Source organism: Scomber scombrus, chromosome 3, assembly GCF_963691925.1.
Source record: "Scomber scombrus chromosome 3, fScoSco1.1, whole genome shotgun sequence".
Taxonomy (NCBI): Eukaryota; Metazoa; Chordata; class Actinopteri; order Scombriformes; family Scombridae; genus Scomber; species Scomber scombrus.
In genome coordinates this window covers 12,361,295-12,381,967 of record NC_084972.1, presented here as the reverse complement: position 1 = coordinate 12,381,967, position 20,673 = coordinate 12,361,295, and the positions used below count along the sequence as shown (strand labels likewise).

The window sequence follows — 20,673 nt, the reverse complement described above, 5'->3', positions numbered from 1 at the left end:
TCAAAAATCTACAGCGTGTTCATAGTTTATAACGTCCCCCCATGTGGTGATTCTCTTTTTTAAAAATCTATTTTTTTTCTGTTCACTGCCTTTGATTTGCAGCAGGTTGGAAAATTGGAGTCAGTAAGAGGATGACCTGCAGGACTATAATTCACAGCAATTGTGAGAATGATGGTATAGCTTTTCTTAGGAACGCTGATATCATTGCTCAGTTACGCTGTTAAGTACATGGCCTACATTTTGTCCGAGGCATGACCATAATTTGGAAAGAATTACATGGTGTTGCTACTAATAGGTTACTCATATTTTACTCATGTACATAGAATAAATACATCTTTATTTTTTGTTGTTGTTTAGAAGAATCTGCCACTGTTCTCAGTCACTCTAGAGATTGTGCCAGGATTTCAAGACGAGGACACATAGATCCAGTTTGATATGACTCTAATTCCTTGAGCCTAGAACTCTATTGTTTCTTTGAGTCCCCTCTTGGCAAACTGACAAGAAACCAAACTCTGGATTAAATCCTCTCATGTATGGTGTCTGACAGAAGGCACCTCACAGAAAATATTGTTAGTGCACTAGAACAAGCTCCTATATACTGTAAGGAAATTTTCCAGGCAGACGCTTCACTAGTCAAGGTGACTGTTCATATGATACTGCTGTTTTTATTATAGTGGTTTCCTTTTCTGAGGCAACAAGTGACAGGTTAAACTAATGAGCTTGGACCTATCAAGTTCTTTTTATATTATATCAAAAGAAAAAGTAAAGGCAAATTTAAAGCTCTGTAGCACATTCCAAGAAAGGTGACCATAATAGTCTTGGCCTTTCATTCATTGAGCAGTAATAACCTTTATGGCCAAAGTAATGAACTGGTTGAGTCCATCTCTTTAATGTGTCTTTGTATTCAGTGGGGCCTCTGCTTTAATCAAAACCTATTTACCCCAAGTCACTCATCCTCTTATCTCCCTCTGCAACCCCTTCGCTTTTCTTTCTTTCCGTATCCCCTCTTGGCTTTCCTTTGTGTGGCCGCAACCTTGTCAAAAATACGTCTGCGGCACCACAGGGGCTCTTGACAGCAACAGTGTTGTGAAAATGGTTGCCATGGAAAAGCAGCATTAGTGGAATGTGAAAACTTTTTTTTTAATCGTCAATCTTTTTTTTTTTTATCCTCTCTTCAGTCCCTTCTTAGTCTAAGTGCGGGTGGAGGACGCTGTTTAAATTGCCTCTTGAAAGACGGCAGGGATATGTCCAACAAAGATGCCCAAATTCCCCAGCTTTTTTTTGTTTTGTGTTTGTTTGTTTTGCGCTTTCCTTCACCGTTTTTGCTCAGTCTCGCAATCCAACCCCGCCCCATGCAAGCCACTAGAACAGAACCGGCAAAATAAGTGTTCACTCTTTCATCTTCTCCACCATCTTCCATCTTTCTGTGGATTCCACTTTCACAGCAGATAACGGCAGAGGATTTGTGTACGGATCAGCTTGCTCTTCTCATGTTCAAAATTTCACACTGCGCTGCCTGCCATCATGCCTGCACAGTGCGCACACACCCATTTACACACACTCGCAGGGCGCTGTAGGATGTTACTAGACGACGAGTGACAGAAAACACACACTTACACGATGTTAATGCTCTGCCTGCCTACTGTATTTATATGCAAATCTACAGAACTCCACACTGTGCACAAGCTAGTGCACACCTGCTCGATACATTGTCTCACAGGTAGCCATCCTCCCACTGCTTACCAAGCAGTGTTTCCCCTTGACAGGGAGGAGGGGACAGTGCAATGAGCCACTGGTGTGGAGCACAAAGTTTCTGGCAGCAGCACAAAGTTTCCCAGCAGGTCACAGCTGGCTGCCTGTCTGCAAGGGAGGGAGTTACATCACACAGAGAGTCGACCAGCCTGATCTGCCACTTCAGATCTATCAGCCAGAGAAAGCGCAGGAGGGAAGGAAAGACAGACAGAGAGAAAGAGAGAGAGTACGCTTTGAAGTATAGCACTCTGTGATTTGGGCTGATGAAACTACGGCTGGACAGACTGAAAGATTTTGGCCTTGTGAATAGACGACTGTGTCACCATTATGTGTGTGTGTGCCTGCTTTTTCGGCGCATCTGATAAATAATTTATGAGTTAGTTAAGGGTTGAAGTAGGATTTCTTTCCATGTGCAGTTTTTTTTCTTTGTGTCTATCTCTGTTTCTGGCAGAGTCAACACCCATATACTAAAAATCCTTCTTAAGACTTTCTAGTATCACCCCACAGTCGACTCTTAGAGAGACCATCACCAAACACTGTATATAACATCTTTCTCACCTCTCTTCTCCTACTCCTTTGATCTCCCGATCTTCCAGGCGAAGCAACAAGGAGATAGTGTGTGTCACCCCTGCAGGACAATCCTCAGGCACCACCCCAGTCATGGTGGACATCAACTCTGCTGAGCTGAGAAACCCAGAGGTCAAGTTTAACTATACAGATGATCCCACCATCCTTAAGATTGAACCTGACTGGAGTATCGCCAGGTAAGGACACAATATTATGAGTCTTTTCTGAGCTAATACAGGCTTAAGACATGGAGGATATGTCTGTGTTGTAGCCACAGTATCTCAAAAAGAACACTGTATGATTGATTAATTATTTCTCAGTATTGCATAAATGGTACAGGTCAACCCTGAAAGTAATGTACACTGAATAATTCACAGGAAAGATTTCAAAACTGGGCGATATTGGCTCAATCTGCTTCATCATATAGTTAGCCCCGTCAGCGATCTATCATTGTGTAATACATCGGCCTGTCACTTCATTATCTATAATTTACATCAACACAGTGTTTGATCTGCAATTCTGCTTGATGTACAGCTATTGAACATATACAAATGCATCAATACATTATTAATCCGATGTGATGGTGGTGCCATACATTAATGCCATATATTCAAGAAGTGTAGCCAACTACACTGAAATATGCACTCCATCTAAAAGGTGATAAATGTATTATTCTGCTTGCATACTCCCTGGCTGGGTCTCGAAGAAAAAAAATGAAGATCCTTCTCCATTTTCACACACGTCTCGTTTTTCAAAGACATTATTTATTCTGTTTATCTTTATGTTTCAAAAGTAAATCTTTGAGAGCAGGAACAGCAGTAAAGGAGGCTCCTGAAGCATTGCACCGCTTGTTGATGAGCTGCAGCAGAGATGTATCTGTAAATATTACTTGACTTATTGAAATGAGACTACATAGCCACGGGAAGATTTCCTGTGCAAACACAAGCTGTGTTGTGGAGAAGAAAAAAAAAATGAAGCTTGGAGCTACCAAATGCTAATGCGCTCACTAGCATGACCTAGAAACTCCTCTACTAAGCTCACAAATGAAGCCAGCACACACACACACACACACACACACACACACACACACACACACACACACACACACACACACACACACAAACACACACTGTTGACTATCTCATTTACCTCAAAAGTATAATTCCAGGAACTTGTCGTACATTATTTCCCAAGCTTTTTTCCTTGATGTTTTTTTGTTGTTGCATTCACTTAAAAAACTAAAATAAAAGTTGTTATTCAGACAATGGACTCATCCCAGAAACTATCAATGGATGTAGTTCATGAGAAAAAGTAAAAGGCCAGAAGAAAAAATTAAATTACCTGCACTAGATTGACATCCGACACTTAATTTCACAGTGTTAATTAAGTCGCCACAACACCATGATGCCATTGTCACCACTCTGCTGCTCTTTGAACAGAAATACAGTTTGGTAGTTCTACTTTGTTGGTGCTGTTAATGAAACTAAACACCTCCTTTAGATATCTCACATTAAAAGCCGATTAAGAACGGGGAAGAATTATGCTTCAGAAATCCCTGCTGAATGAATACCATACAGTATGTGTTACATTGTTATTAAGGCCAGTATGACTGTACACAGTATAGTCCAGGTATTTATTTGGGATTAACACTTCCTATGACAGTCACCATCAGCTTTTGCCACCAGACACACTGTTTGTTCAGGCAGTGAAACAATTCAATGCATCACAGGGGGTTGAGGTGAAAATGGGAGCTGCTTTTAAAACTCTGCAGGGAGACAAAGTCTCTCATCATGTGAACGAGATGTGAGCGGATGAGAAGTCTCATTTGGAATTGGATGAATGAAAGGTTGAGGGTAGGCGAGGGAAAAGAGAATGAAAGTGTTGGCTCCAGCCTTGGAGGGGGGGGGGGGGTCGCATAACCTTAACACTCGGCTTGTGTTTGTCATTTCACTCAGTTCTCCCAGAGGAGGAGGTGTATGGGTCTCTAGGCCAATCACACTCTTATTTACCGAGCTATTTTGTCGCTGTGTACCCCTTGGTGACCCTGTAACTGGGGCTATTTCAAACAGCGCTGAGCATCCCTTGTCCAAAACACAAATCTGACATGACTGAGGCTTGTTCCCCTCCCTTCAGGAAGAGGTTCTTGGGCCAACAACACAAACACACGGGGATGCAGAGATTGCGTGACACTTCATCTTGTTTACGCTGTGTAGAACAGTTTACGCAGTACACCGATGTTGTGTACAATGTATTTATAGAAATGATTCTTATCCTCTTATTGAACTACCCGTGTGCAGTGTTGCAATGAAACTACTGAATGGACATCTGTGTGTCCTGCAGATAATATTCTGCTATTGATAAAAAAGATTTTTAAAGAAGTGCCGCTGTATGTAAAACTCCCAGATTCCTTTGTGTGCTCGGTTTTCACACTTGACCATATTACCACTTCAACACATATTGGCCTCTTTAAAGCCTCTCAAAAGCCCTCTTTTGCCGCAGTCAATTTTTCCTGCTAGCTCTTTAGCTTGCTAGTTCTTCTACAAGGGCCCGTCTCACCATACGGCTCTGACTGGCCTTACCTCCTTCCCCAAGACACAAGCCTTTTCTGTACAACAAAATATAGCCAAGTAGTTAGGTAGATTGCAAGTCCCCAGCTACCAGTGCTTAGAGATAAAACAGCAGAGGAAATAAAATGTTTTTAGAAGAGCTTTCATCCCAGGCGTTACAACACTTTAACAACAATACAGAATGTGCTTTTGTTGGTGTCATATCATTGTTGGTTTCATACACGAAACCTAGAAACATATCATGTATCATTTGACCGATATGTGTTTCTGTTCATGGAGCCAACGGTGAGTCACAGTGGCACACAGCTTCAAGCCTTTACCCCACTCCAGTTTTAGGTTGTATGCTAACTTATTTAGCTGCTGTCAGAACACCTCACATCAGATAAAGTTCAGCCTCTCAGGCCAACAGAGGCTGTCGAGAAGGCAGTGTGGGGGTATGAGACTCGCACCCATATTACCCATGTCTCTGTTGGTCAGCGTCACATAGACCTGAATAGGTCACAGGTGTAAAGGTTACAGAACATGTCAGATCATTGACAGCAGGGCAGTTGCTAAGTGTATCTCATGCTGAAAAATACCACAGTGCAAATTTAATATACTCTGAAAATATCTCCCCCTGGCTTTTGAGAGGTGGTGAGGAGAGGCCAAAAGCTTTGGCTGTCAGAGTAATGCAACATATACGACTAACCCCCCCCTCCCCCAAACCTCCATATCAGTTTAAACAAGCTTTTAACATTCATGCAAGGGCTTTAGCGTTAGTATCATTACCTGAAAATGGGCTTCCATGAATAAGCAGGCAAAAGGCTACAGCTGGAGCGAGCATTAATGGTAAATCGCCAACTGGAGGGCCCTCTTGGCTCCCACAGAGAACAGATTTATTAACATTTATCTCCACCGATAGGCTTGCTGAACAGTGTATGCACATGAATTTGTGACACACAAGTGCACATTGAACTGTTTTTATTTTCCCCTTACTATTGTAGAATGATGTTTATCCTGATGTTCTCTGAAACTTCTGGAATTTATATCGATTGCCTGTCCACTCTCAGTAACAGTGGCCTGCTTTATTTATAGAAGCAAAATACTGTTTGTGACAAATCTGTTATTTATGTCCGCATGTTCACATCTTGTAAGTTTGATTACATGGTCATACTCATTGGGATTTACACGAGCACCTGTGTTTATATTGTTAGGGACTGTAGCTTTGTAAAGAGACATGTAAAAGGGGAAATTTCCACTTCCATTGGGGGGCCAGATTTGGGCTGCACTGCTTTACAATATATCTTCTTATCTCTTCTTTTAGTGGAGGAACCATGTTGACCATTACCGGAACCAATCTGGCCACCATCAAGGAGCCCAAAATGAGAGCCAAGTATGGAGCTGCCAAGTCAGAAAATGTAAGTGGTTGGACCCAGACACCCGTGCACAGTTTTAATTGACAAAACAAAAAAAGCAGTGACTTGACTTGGCAAGTGAGACAGAGTAAGACCAGTACAGACACACAGGTGTCTCTCTCCATTGTCTTTCCCTCTACTTCCACACACTCCCTCTGCCTTTCTTTCTGGAAAAAAAAAAAAAAAAAAAAAAGATTTTCAGACCATACACACACACTCCTGGGACACAGACAGACGCACACACCTGACCCTTCGGTCAACCAGCCAAGGGACAATTTTCTGTTTGTTTTTGATGTTGAATTTCCTTTTAGCAGTTTAACCTTTGAAATGTCGACCAGCAATAAAGCGGCTCTAGCAAATCCCCCTCTCTTCACCTAGCACCACAGGGCTTAGCTAACCTTTCTTCCACTCCCATTCTTAGCTGAAAGTAAAAATATCTCTTTTTCTTTTGTCCCCCTCTCTGCAGTCGTTTCTATTTTGCGTGGTTAATGTTTCCATTGACCTATAAACACGTTTTTTCCTGTATCCTTGTGATCTTACACACTCTTTTTGTTTCAGTGTGTTAGTAGATGTGACATATAGATATAACGCACTGTGAAACTATGCACGGGTCTCTTCAGCCGTGCTGTGTTATCATTAACAGCTACTGGCTGACCTCTCCTGTTTCTCTGTATGTCATTACAGTCTAATTTGTTCTTCGGTGACTGATTTAAGTGTCTAAGCCCACAGGGGTTTCCAGATGATATCAACACTGATTACGACACTGATGTTATTAAGCCAGCTTCTTTCTCATTATGTTATTATAGAGACATTTGATTACTCATATCACATAAACCCTGTTTCAGCCATCGCATGTATAGATGATTATTTAACATGATCTTTTCTATAGGGACTTTTAATGTACATTTTTTCTAGTTCTTGCCATCATTAAATGTCAGACAATGCTATTACAGCGAAAGAGTGTAACAAGGAAGAAAGGTTGTTAATTTAGCAATTAAATCACCACATTAAACTTGATTTATCTGTGTATCAAATGTTCTCCTCTTTTGTCTATTCCATCTTCTCTCTTCCTTGGACCACCCCCCATTTATAACTTCCTCTCTCCCTTCTGTCCTTTCTTTTCGTCCTCAGAATTGCACAGTAGTTAACAACACTGTGATGGTGTGTTTGGCGCCCTCTGTGGCCGGATCTGATAAAAGCTTCTCGGAGGTGGGCAGCAGTCCTGATGAGATCGGCTTTGTCATGGATGACGTGCGCTCCGTGCTGGTGGTAAACGTGACTTTCAACTACCACCCAGACCCTGTGTTTGAACCTCTGAGCCCCACTGGCATGCTGGAGCTGAAGCCCAGCTCACCACTCATACTCAAGGTAAAACACCTTGTGCTCTTAGCATTGATCTGTTTTGGCCTTGTCTCTACCAGGCTTTGCTTTACATCCATCAAGTCCTTTCTCTTTATATTCATCTCTTGACTTTGCCTCTCACTTCTCTGTTTTCAGCTTCACTTCTCACGTCTCTCTCTGTGCTTCTCAGTCTCTCTCCTCTCTTTGTCTTTCCAGTCATCTTTTTCCTCCTTTCTCCCTTCTTGCATCACCTTTCCCAGTTTATTTCTGCTGTCTGTCCTTTTCTCTTTCACACAGTAAACCACGCTTGAGCGAGGAAAAGGGGGTTCTTATGTCTGGCTGAATGATGTCAAGATGGAGTTTGCAATGGTTTTGCATCAAAGCTTTTTATTGAAGGTTACTCTGTATATAAGGTGTGGCATAAATGCCTTAAAACACACCAAGACATGAGGAAAATTGAAGGTTAGCAGAGTGTTAGTTCTCAGTTGACACACTGGAAGAGCAGTAAAACAGATAGCAATGTGCCAGTAAAGCTGAGTATTGTTATCAATGTTAAAAGCTCACAAATATTATTATATAGCTATAATTCTTGTGTAGAACTTCCTCTTGTTTTAGAATCTTTCTTTGTACACAGCTTTTTTTAAGATGTGCCTCAACTTTGAAAGATTTTGTTTCTTCGCCTACTGTATCCAATGGGGTTTGGCGGCCTAAAAAAAAAAAAGTCACCTCTAAAACACCCCCTTTTAAAATCAGGTGCAAAGTAATGTTTATAAAGTGGACCCATGCGTTGCCATGCCACCTGCTCCGATTTCTGTAAGAAAAGAGACTTCACAGCTATGTTTACTCCAAGCCATGAAGGCAGTACGTATTTGAATGCCCTCATAAAGGCTTTGCCCCACCCAACCACGCTGTCTTTTGTCATGTCACCTCTCCTCTTGAACGTCAAAGCCTTCTCAGGAGCGAGAGAGGAAATGATCACGCAATTTCATGGAAAACTAAAGCCTTTTTTCTCTTGGCCAATCAGGGTGGAGTTTTAGAAATGATAAATCACGCCTCTCTCTCTACTACAACTTTAAATATGATTCTTTAATGAAAAACCCTGATTGCCCCGTCATGCTCCAGGTAAAGAATTGCATAACTACGCAGCACAGAAATGGCATCCTATAAAATAATTGCAGAGACCACCACCCCACCACCCCCACCACCACCACCACCACCACCACCACCTCACTGATTGGCAAAGTGGTAGCCAAGACAAAGTCTATGACAAAGGGCAATTTCATGGACAAATGTGCACAGGATTCTCATATTATGGTGGCCACGGAGCTTTTTGTAGTGTGAAACTCTTCACTTTTTGTATGCTTGAGATAATGCAAATGATAACAAGGTGTGTTTTTTTTATATCTGAACACCTCTTATATAATGGCCACTTACTAAAGGAAGGCTAGGTAGGCTGTGTTAAAATCACAAGCCACATTTTTGTTTGTGACAGCTTAACTCATGGTTTGATCAGTTTCTATGAGAGGTACTATCATCAGCATCAAGGCAGCACCAAGCAGAAGTGCTGTTGCTATGGTTACCCACAATTTCATGTATCTTGCACATTGATTTAGACCTGTGCTCAAACTGTTGACAGACACCTGCCAGCCAATCAGAAACAAGTGTTTTGGTTTTTTTTTGCCATTGCCATGGCATAAATCACAGTCAGAGTGAAACTTTAGGTTAAGAAATTAACCCCGGTTCTCTGAAACATGAGTGAGGTATCTCACTATGGGACATGCTCCCTGCGCTTGTCCCCAGAAGCTATTTTTCATTACACCAGTCCTGACTGGCAGACAGACGTGACGTCCGCTCCTTGGAGGAGGAACTTCCTCTTCCATATAAAAACCGGGCGTAACGTAGTCCATTCAGTCTGAGCAAGCACACCTCTTCCTCGCTCCAGGCAAGGAGGGTGGTCTGGTGAGATACCTCACTCATGTTTCAGAGAACCGGGGTTAATTTCTTAACCTAAAGTTCTCTTTCAACATTCGTTTCGGTATCTCACTATGGGATATAGAGACTCCCGTATTGCCAGACAAGCTCACCTCGAAGACCAGTTATTAATACACTGCCAATCAGACAGGCATATTTGCTGCTGAACCCACGCGCAAAACAGTGTGAGACAGTGTAGGCGCAGTAACATCCAACTTGTAAAACCTGGAGAAAGTGTGAGGCGTGGCCCAGCTGGCAGCCGCACATATCTCCTCAATAGAAATACCCTGAAACAGCGCCCATGACGCAGCCATGCCGCGAGTTGAATGAGCACGTAGCCCCGCGGGGGGTTGCAAACCCCTGCTATCATAGGCCAGGGCAATAGCCTCTACAATCCAGTGTGACAAACGCTGTTTCGTAAGAGGCTTCCCCAGGTGCGGCGTAGCCCAAGACACAAACAGCTGCTCTGATTTTCTGAAGCCAGCCGTTTTGTCGACATAGGTGCGTAAAGCGCGCATCGGGCAGAGTGCATTCAAGCGCTCGTGCTCCTGTGAGGAGAAAGGAGGGGGGTAGAACGCCGACAGCTCAATAGGGCGGTATGACAAAGCCGGGTTAAGAACCTTAGGCACAAACGCGGGGTTAGGCTTCAGCAAAACCTTAGAATCCCCCATTAAAAACTGCATACAGGCCGGATTCACCGACAACGCATGAATATCACTCACGCGTTTGGCCGAAGCCAACGCGAGTAACAACGCTGTTTTAAAGGAGAGCATTTTAAGCTCCACCTGATGTAAAGGCTCAAAGGGCGGGCGCGACAGTGCATCAAGCACCATAGACAGATCCCACGGGGCAGCCAAGCTCCTTGACACCGGTCGAAGGCGCCGAGCCCCCTTCATAAACTGACAAACGAGGGGATGCTGACCCGCCGTTTTGTCTCCGAAGCCTATGTGACATGCCGATATAGCGGCTAAGTACACTTTGACAGTGGAGAAAGCCAAACCTTTGTCCAGCAGCTCCTGCATAAACGTTAAAATAGCAGGGACGGGGCTCTGGAAAGCCACTACTCCTGTTTTAACGCACCAATTCTCAAACGCGCGCCATTTGCCATCATATGCGCTGCGCGTGGAGGAGGCTCTGGCACTCTGAATGGTGGCAATGACACCTTGTGGGAGCCCAGCAGTAGCCAGATTTAACCTTTCACGGGCCAGGCCCATAGAGCCATGCGCTCCGGATGAGGATGGAAAATCTCTCCGCGTGCCTGCGTCAGGAGATTCCTGCGGAGGGGCAGAGGCCACGGCTGGCCGTACAACAGCTGAAATATCTCCGCTAGCCAGTGTTTCCCCTGCCAGCGGGGGGCTATCAAGATGAGAGTTAGACCCCTCTCCCGCACTCTGGCGAGGGTGGGAGTGATCAGCTCCAATGGGGGAAACGCGTACAGGAGGACACGAGGCCACTCGTGCGCCAAGGCATCCAAACCCATCGGGGCGCTCTGATCGGTGAGGGAGTAAAACAGAGGGCAGTGAGCGTTCTCTTCTGACGCAAAGAGATCTATCTTCGCCTGGCCGTATCTCTCCCATATCTGAGCCACCACCTCGCTGTGGAGTTTCCAATCCTTGTAGCGAGGGTTGCCCCTGGACAGTAAGTCTGCCCCCAGGTTCAATATGCCCGGTACGTGAGTGGCTCTCAGCGATAGTAGGTGGGAGCCGCTCCACATTATCAGTCTGTGTGCCAACATGTGCAGCTGACGTGAGCGCAGCCCCCCCTGTCTGTTGATATATGCCACCACCGTGGTATTGTCCGTTCTGACCAGAACATGCTGTCCTCTCAAAAAGGGCAGAAAATGTTTCAGTGCTAGGGACACAGCCTGAAGTTCCAAGCAGTTTATGTGAAACAACTGCATCTGTGAGCTCCACGTGCCATTTACTATTCTGCCCTCGTAGGTGGCTCCCCAGCCCGCTCGAGAGGCATCCGTAGTAATAACTTTCCGGACTAGGATCGTTCCCATGGTAACTCCCGTCGTCAGGAAATCCGGGCGTCTCCAAGGGCGCAAAGCCAGGATGCACGCCGTGGGGACTGAGACCTGGCGATGTCCGTGGCGCGTCGGGTTCAGATAGAGTGACGCCACCCACCGCTGAAAAGGTCTCATGTGTAAACGGCCAAACGGAATGACCGTCAGGGCCGATGCCATTAGCCCCAGCAGTCTCAGACACACTCTGAACTTTAGCCTCGTCCCTCTGCGGAAAAGTGCCAGACAAGCCTGAAAGGCTCCCACCCTCTCCGCTTACAGACGCGCTCTGAATGCGGCCGAGTCCAGAGACAGACCGATGAAAGTGATGTTCTGAGTGGGGATCAAAACACTCTTTTCCCAGTTCACCGTGAAACCCAGGGCGGCCAGATGTGACGTGAGCAGTCTGGTGTGAGCCTGCATTTGCTGGGGGGACTGTGCGGCTAGAAGCCAATCGTCTATGTATGTAGCCAAGCGCATTCCTCCCTCTCTTAGAGGGGCAATGGCAGCCTCGGTGCATTTTACAAACACCCGTGGACTTAATGAAAGGCCGAACGGGAGCACCAAATACTCGTATGTTATGCCGTGGAAGGCAAATCGGAGATATTTCCTGTGCGGGGGATAAATAGGGATGTGAAAGTATGCGTCCTTCAGGTCTATGGATATGAACCAGTCGCCTGGGCGCACAAATCTTATCAGGGCTGTGTGTGTCAACATCCTGAACCTGTACTGTCTCATGTATTTGTTCAGAGCACGCAGATCCAATATGGGTCGCAGACAGTACAGGCTCCGTCATTCTGTTAGCTCCGTAGCAGCTACTGTTTGGAGACAGTCTAGCAGTTGTACTCAGATAGCTTTGCAGCTTCAGGATAACGTAGCGTTCGGCGACCGAGTGGTTAGCTCGCTCTGTGAACTGTATTGCTAGTTCAGCTACACCTGCTGTCTGAGAGGTTGCTTCTGGGAGCGAGAAGAGGTGTAAGACTGAATGGACTACGTTACGCCCGGTTTTTATATGGAAGAGGAAGTTCCTCCTCCAAGGAGCGGACGTCACGTCTGTCTGCCAGTCAGGACTGGTGTAATGAAAAATAGCTTCTGGGGACAAGCGCAGGGAGCATGTCCCATAGTGAGATACCGAAACGAATGTTGAAAGAGAACCCCTTGAATTTAAACTCATATTCTATTCATGTTGAACACCTTTGATTTACACTTCATCTATGTAACTGAAACATGTGTGTCTCTTTCTAGGGCCGCAACCTAATTCCTGCAGCCCCAGGAAACAGTAAGCTGAACTACACAGTGCTGATCGGGGAGACGCCCTGCGTTCTCACCCTGTCTGAGAGCCAGCTGCTGTGTGAATGGCCCAACCTGACCGGAGAGCACAAAGTCACTGTAAGTACTGCTATGATACTTTTCAATGTCACTGTTAAATCAGTAATTTAGAGGCTGTATTATGTACAGTATATGTATGTTTACTGAGTGTTTTGTGTCTGTCTTCATTATGTTAACCTGATTTGTCACACACTGAGCAGAGCATAGTGCCACCCAACACTAGGCGTTTGAAGCCACACAATATCTGAAAATGAGCATCAAACTTATCTAAGTTACATGTTTCATCATCAACATCTTAGATTCCTGTTATTTTATCATCCCTCTTGATTTAATTTTTTTCTTGCCACATCTAAAGCATCTGGCTTTTACATTTCTTTCAGCCTCTTCTTCTTCCATAGCTCCAGTTCTCTACGCTGTTTCCGCTCTGGTATTCATCCCCCTTCTTTATGTCGATCTACTTCCTGTCTTTTCATTCATTCATCTCATTCTTTCCTACCCATCCATCAGGCCTAAATATCTTCAATTACTCTAGATTTCTCTTCCCCATTCAAATAACTGCACGCACACAAACAGACACACACACATCCCGTCTCTGATACTGTTGGCGGTGTTTGTGACTGTATTTTTGTCTTAGAGGCTTTTCATTGGTCTCGTTTGGCTGCCGTCCTCCTTGGGATTTGAACAGTATTGATATTCAATAGAGAACAAAAAATGACTAGTGGGTGTGAGAGGTCTGCATCTATTTTTATCCTCCTCCATTTGGTATTTCATACATGTAAGCCAGTTGAAGAAGGAAGAAAAGGAAGAAAAAGAAGAGAGGGGGAAAAAATATATCTCAACATTTTTGTGTTGTTTTTGTTCTTTTTTTTTATGTGATATGGTTGAAAGTCATGTGTGTGCTTGTGTGTGACTGTGTATACTTGTATGTGATTCACTGGTTCCAAAGACAGCCCCGGGGCACAGATGTTGCCTCCCCCAACCCAGATATAAAGGGTTTTGGGGAGTTTTGGCCTGCACTTGGCTCAACTCGGCACAGCTTGGTTTGCCAGTATAAATGCAATGTGGGAATCAGCACTGGCACCTTGCATCATTGTACATTATTATATCATACATACTATATTCTTTATAGTGGTCATGTTTTAGAACTGTAGTTATTGTATATATTGATTTGAAAATGGCAAAATTGGCTTGGAAAATTCCGTTGCAAATGTACCCATACACGTTTTGTTGTTCTCAGCTGCTTAACCAACAAGAGTGTAACTTGTCTCTTTGCCTCCGTCTACTAGGTGCGTGTTGGAGGATTCGAATACTCACCAGGGACCTTGCAGATCTACTCAGACAGCCTGCTCACCCTGCCTGCCATCATTGGTATCGGGGGAGGTGGCGGCCTACTCCTGCTGGTTATCATTGTGGTTCTAATTGCTTATAAGAGGAAATCTCGGGATGCTGACCGGACCCTCAAACGTCTGCAACTGCAGATGGACAACCTGGAGTCCAGGGTGGCCCTTGAGTGCAAGGAAGGTGAGTTTGGATGACGCTAGCTGCTCAAACTCCTGAAGTTACTTATATAATGCTGGTGTTCTCCTGGTTTCTTTCATCATTTGCCCTCCTTCGTTCTCCTCATCTTTCTCCCCAAATAACTCCTGCGTCCCCAAATAACACTCTGGAAATCTCCCCCATGCTGCAGCTTATCTCAAAAGCTGCACAGCTCCCATTCAACAGTCCTATCCATTTCTCTCCCTGCTTCCCCTCTTACTCTCTATTTCTCCCTTCCCTCTCAATGCCAACTGTCCCCCTGCTGTTAGGTGGCAGCGGTGTGTGTGCATGTGTGCGTGGGTGTTGGTGTGTTTCCAAAGGAGTACTTTGATCTGAGCCAGCCACCAGATGTTGGCTCTCCACCCCACAAGAGAGATGCCTGGCTGGCCTGACTACCATCCGCACTGAGAGAGGGAGGTTAGATAGATACAGGGCACGGAGGTGAAAAAGTGAGGGATGGTAATGAAGGAGTGGCTTGGCATCGACCGAAGTGGGGTGGTGTGCTGGGGGGATAGAGAGCAAGGGACTTACACACCAGTACATTAGCATATATTCATTTGGCAGGAGGCAGCATGGCTCCAGTGAGAGCCTACTGATGCTGTTACTGGTTTATCTGGCGAGAGAGAAAAGAGGCAGATGGGAGGAGAGAGACAGAGAATACTGATAACCATAATCATCAGCATACAGTTGTATTAGAGATGACTTAACCTGTTGCACTGCCTTAGAGAAGCTCAAATATAACACTAATTTACTGTGGTTTTTTGTCATAAGTTGAGACAAAATGAATGCAACAGAAGCAGAGAAATCCTGATTTTGAGTGCCCAATATTGGTCAAATTCCAATACTGCTGTATCATAGTGCTGTATGCTGTATCCTACAGTTGTCAAAATGCAGCTTGTCTCTTTTGGTAAATGCCCATGTCTTTGAGACCCCACACTCCCAGACTGTAAATGCAAACTACTTTCTGCTTAATAACTGGTGGCATCACTACTATTTGGCATAGCTCCCTCCAATGCTATTGGCAATGATATTCTACAACAGTTACACATATTTTTTGCCAGGGGAAAAAATGTAAAGTATAGAGAATACAAATTAATTATCTGTCTAAACACACATTTGTTTCTTTGAGTCAAAATTTGCCCGGTCATTGCACAGAGGATGACTATGTGTACACTCCCCCTGACATTCAAGTCTTCATGTCCTGCTCTTTTGCAACTCCTGCCTGCAATTACACACAACACACACATAAACCCACGCAGCAGGTCAAACTATGATTGGCTGGGGTGTGCGGTGGTAAGTTCAGGTGCCCTGACCCTGTCTGTCCCCCACTGTCACTACTGTCTGGAAGACGACAACAGGATGGATGGAAGGAGGGGGAGAGATAAATAAGAGACAACGTGTGAGAGGAGGGGAAGGGGAGGGGGTAGAGAAGAAGAAGGAGAGATGGATAGAAAGATTATGAGAGAGGAAAATGAAACAGAAACAGACAGTAAATACATTTAAAATATAGAACAATACAGAAAGAAAAGAAAGAACTTGAGTGGAATATGTGGTAGAAAGAGGGAATGAATATATAAATGGTTTATTTTCTTTCTTTTCCAGACCAAGAAAGTAGCAGGTGTGAACATAACAGAAAAGCAAAATTGTCAAGTTGGAGTGAAAAAATAGAGCAAAGTAGAGAGAAATATACTTATCAGACATGCAGAAAGAGATGGAGGGCATGAGGGAGCCAACAAGAGAGAAACAATAAGATGGAGGGATGGTGCAGCAGAGAGGAAACCATAGGGGAGAGAGAGGTGACCTCTAAGATGTCACAGAGAGGGAGAAAAAGAGATAGGAAGAGAGGGATAGGGTGACACAAGCCATCTGTTAGTCTGGGCTTTGGTTCGTTATTTGTTTGGGTTGTGTTTCCATGTGTGTATTTTGGATGACGCTATAGCACACACACACTCTGTTGTGCTAATAAAACCATATAGCTGTATATTTTCTACTCACAGGGATTTAAAATGTATAAAATAGACGAAGCAGACCACCAAAAGCATTAGGTGCAGGTGTTTTTGTATTGGAGATGAATGAGAGAATGCTTTTGATCCCATTTGTTCCCTCTAGATGTGACTTGTGAAGCCACAAGGGAGTGTACAGAATGGGGTCAAAACACCAATATCTGGGAATGGAAAATGTGTAAAAACATTGACACATGCACTCACATAAATCATCTGGGCACTAGGTTATGTGTTCAGCTGTGGGGCAAGACAGGAAAAGTGCGTGTGTGTATGTGAAGGAGTACAAGCATGCGAGTGGGCAGCGTGTAATGTGTGTGTACTCAAAGGCTCATGTTCCTGTGTGCAATTGCCATCCTGAACTCCCCTCCAGCCACTGAGAGCCAGAACACTTTCCTCTGTCCTCTCTCCATCGTTCCCTCCGCTCTTTTCACCGCTACTCCTCCACACGCCTCCATCTTTGCCTCGCTTTCACCTGTGTTGCCTTTCTCCTTGTTAACACAGCCGTTAAATGGTCAAAGTCAGGAAAAAGTCTGGCTCCAGAGTTGAGCTAGTCTTTCTGCAGATGATTATTCAGCACAGCAGCCATAGCTTTTCAGTGCTTTCTTCTATTTTGTGTATCCTTTAAATGCTATGTTTGAAGACTTAATTTCCAAATCGGTCTTCTTTTTTGGGAAGAAAAAAACGTATCATTACTTGAGAACACAACTTAAAAATTGAAAGATTTGAAGGCAGTAATGACCACCTTTAAAGTAATAATTCCAAACGTTATATCTAAATACATGCTTCTTTGCCAGTTGATATCATACAATTGTATTTGAACCTACATTCCTTCTAAAAACCAATCTGGAGATGTAATATTCCCTAGAAAATTCCTCCACTCCACATGAAGAGATGATAATGTACAGTATAGAAACAGTACTTTGTTGTCTTGTTAGCAAAACCAAGAAAATAAGATTCTAACATTCAGTAACATATTCATAACCTTTATGATATATATACAACCATTTTCTGCCTTTCTCTCTTTGCAGCCTTTGCAGAGCTGCAGACAGACATCCATGAACTCACTCAGGAGCTGGATGGAGCAGGAATCCCCTTCCTGGACTACCGCACCTATGCCATGAGGGTCCTCTTTCCTGGGATTGAGGACCATCCTGTGCTCAAGGAGATGGAGGTACGGGTCAGTAGAGATCGCTCCACACACACATACACTGAATGAATGAATGAATACTGTGTGTTAGATATGTAATTAGAAATGAGATTTGAAGAAAGGAATTTGGTAAATGATGTTAAAAAATAATCATAATCCTCTTGTATTTGCAAGGATTGTAAGGCCTGGAAAAACATGGAGAGGGAAGAGTGCTTGTAAGACAAAGCTAAGCAGAAGTCAGAGAATCTTCTAATTCTCCTGAATTATTGATTGTTTTTCTTTTCCAAACTAATTTCTACAGTTTCTAGAAGGGTTTTTGTTTTAAATGTTGTTGTACTAGGGTTTGATAAGTACAACGCAGAGTTTTTAAACTCAGCAGAGGAAGGTAAAGTGTATTTATTTAGAAACATACATACAATACATAAGATAAGTTTTACAGACTTATTTTATGTAGACAGCTTCTGAGTCAAGATTCGGAGACAGAGGAGGGTTCAAGCCCAAACTTGTAAAAAGAAAAAAAAAGTAACTTGGTGGAAGGAACTTGTGGAGAAACCTCCAGTTTTATGTAATATAGTGAAGGGAAGGTTCTTTTTTTGGGGAGTGAACAATGTCTGAGCTCCACTAAGACTTGGTACAAGTGATAGATTGCCTCTACAGGACCAAGCCTGTATGAGGCTCCTGAAAAAGCAATGTTCACACGTTCAATAAAACACTCCTCCCCTCCAATACTGCTCGTTTCTCAAGAGGGAACACTCTATCACTCACATGAACCTCGGCTTTGTGGACACTGTAGCGCAGCATGCACACATACCTCCATCATTTCTCTGTATACATTAGACTCTCACACATACATCACATGGAAATGCACACTTGCGCTTGGCTGACATGCATGTAAGGTGACGGGCGCAGGGACAGCGCTTTGAGACATTCGGTATCTGCTCATGCTATCAACTGTATTCCATAGGGATAGTGTAGCGCGACATTGGATTTTCATTTGTATGGCCCAGGCAATCACAGGCCACAGTAGTGCGCTAGCAGGCAGATCAATTTCTTATTACAGCATGAAGCTCACATTCTCACTTCAAACCTTCGTTTCTCTCCCTCAAAGGGGGAGCCCTGCCCGTTGCTTTGAGAGAGGAAAAGAATCTGTGGAAAGGACGTGGGGGGATGGTGGGGTGCTGTAAGGGATGAAGGGAGTTAAAGAGAGAGGGAGAGAGACCTGGGAAAAATGAGATAGCATTGGGACAACTGTGGAGAGAATAAAAGGTAAGAGGTAAGACTGAATGAGGACGAGAGAGAATAGCAAGGCAGAGATGTCAAAGCCTCGTTTTATGGATGCATCTGAAAGCTGGAACAGAATCCGTATTGCAGATTTTTATAAACATATTGTGAGAGTGCTTGTGTGGCTCTTTTGCCAAAGTACCCTTCATCTGATATTCCCTATTCTTGCACATACTCATTAATCCATTTCTCAACTGTGAATCACAACCGATTCTTTTCTACTTCCTTTAACCTCTTGTTTTCCACCTTTCCTACCTTTTCTGTCCCATCTCTCTTCTTTACATCCAACTAATTTCCTGCTTCCTTTACACTACCTTACCTACTCGGCTGGTTTTATTCATTCATCGAACTCTCTCTCTCTCTCCCTCTCTATCACTCACTCACTCACTCACTCCCTCTCTCCTCACCATCGTCACTTCCATACCCTCTCCTCCAGGTCCCCGCTAATACGGAGAAGGCCCTGACGTTGTTTGGCCAGCTACTGACCAAGAAGCACTTCCTGCTGACCTTCATCCGCACCCTTGAGGCACAGCGGTCGTTCTCAATGCGAGACCGTGGCAACGTGGCCTCCCTCATCATGACGGCGCTGCAGGGGGAGATGGAGTATGCCACCGGCGTCCTCAAACAGCTTCTGTCTGACCTCATCGACAAAAACCTGGAGAGCAAGAACCACCCGAAGCTCCTACTCAGGAGGTATGAAAAGAGGGGTTGAAAACATGTCACACGTGCAGATAGTTTCCCCACTGGGGGTTCAATTGTGAGGTTATGTCCGTTTTTATGTGTGTGTCCGTTTTTTATATTCCTGACTCGGTTAGGACGTCCTCGAGAAGACGAACTCAACTTAAAGTCAAAAAATAAAAACAAAAGTTTTGTCAGTTGTGAATGTTGCCTATACAAATGCAAATGCAAGAAAATCAAGTAGATAGTTAGACTCATTATGTCGCTGAAGTAGCAAGAGATCAGAAACCGGAAGAAAAATTAGTTTTCCATCGTGCAGCTGAAGTTACGGAGCAGGAAGGGGGACAGTGACTGTAGCTTTTAGAGGCATATATGACGTTACCTCCTTTATATCTCTCAACCCTGTCGCTGTCAGAGAGGATTACACCCCTGAGCACACACACACACTCCCAACGGAGCTGCAGTCAGACAGACCACTCTTTCCTCTCTCGAACACACATAGGTAGAGTGGGGGGAAAGGTACAAGAGATAGGGGGGATGTAAAGGGGGAGAGGAGGAGGATTTGCAAGGGAGGGTGTGAAGCATAGAGAGAGAGGAGAAGAGAAGAATGTGAGGTGAAAGAGGCAGAGGCAGTGAGAGAAAGGTGGATGAAGCATAGGGAGGGAGGGAAATGGTGATTGACAGAGAGAGAGGGCAAAATGTCTGGAGGGAGACTTAGGCTGGAGGCAAATTGATGGAGGGAGGGGAGAATAGAAAGGCTGTAGCAAGGTAGAAGGGTGCAATATGGTGGGAGAGTAGATAGGCAGAGGGGGGAAAAGAAAGGGAAAAATTAGCTGGTGCAGACAGCCGGACAGGAAAAGATACATGTATTTAAGGAAAGACACAATTAGAGAAATGGCCTGTCTCCAAATAAATTGGAATTAGACATTAAATGATAAAAAAGTTATGTTTTTTTCGTCTCCTACTTCTCCTCGGAGAGATATTTAATTAAAAATCTAATCAAATAAATGACTCTCAGCCAGTGTGCCTGTGTGAAGCCTTTTCCAATCCCCTCTTGGGGCGTACGGTCACAACATGCTGTCCCTGCTAACTACACTAGCCT

At 44.3% G+C, this 20,673-nt stretch overlaps 1 protein-coding gene across 3 annotated transcripts in view; it reads left to right on the top strand.

Moving 5' to 3' along the window:
* LOC133978203 (plexin-A1-like) overlaps positions 1–20,673 on the top strand; it is a 169,043-nt gene that overhangs the window by 134,097 nt on the left and 14,273 nt on the right. For 2 of the 3 annotated variants that reach the window (XM_062416582.1, XM_062416583.1), the window contains exons 15-21: positions 2,349–2,516; positions 6,190–6,283; positions 7,412–7,648; positions 12,843–12,986; positions 14,213–14,447; positions 17,494–17,642; positions 19,330–19,586. In XM_062416582.1, the coding sequence (XP_062272566.1) occupies positions 2,349–2,516; positions 6,190–6,283; positions 7,412–7,648; positions 12,843–12,986; positions 14,213–14,447; positions 17,494–17,642; positions 19,330–19,586 (1,284 nt within the window). The remainder of the gene's footprint in view (positions 1–2,348; positions 2,517–6,189; positions 6,284–7,411; positions 7,649–12,842; positions 12,987–14,212; positions 14,448–17,493; positions 17,643–19,329; positions 19,587–20,673) is intronic. The other variant, XM_062416584.1, reaches the window with a different exon arrangement.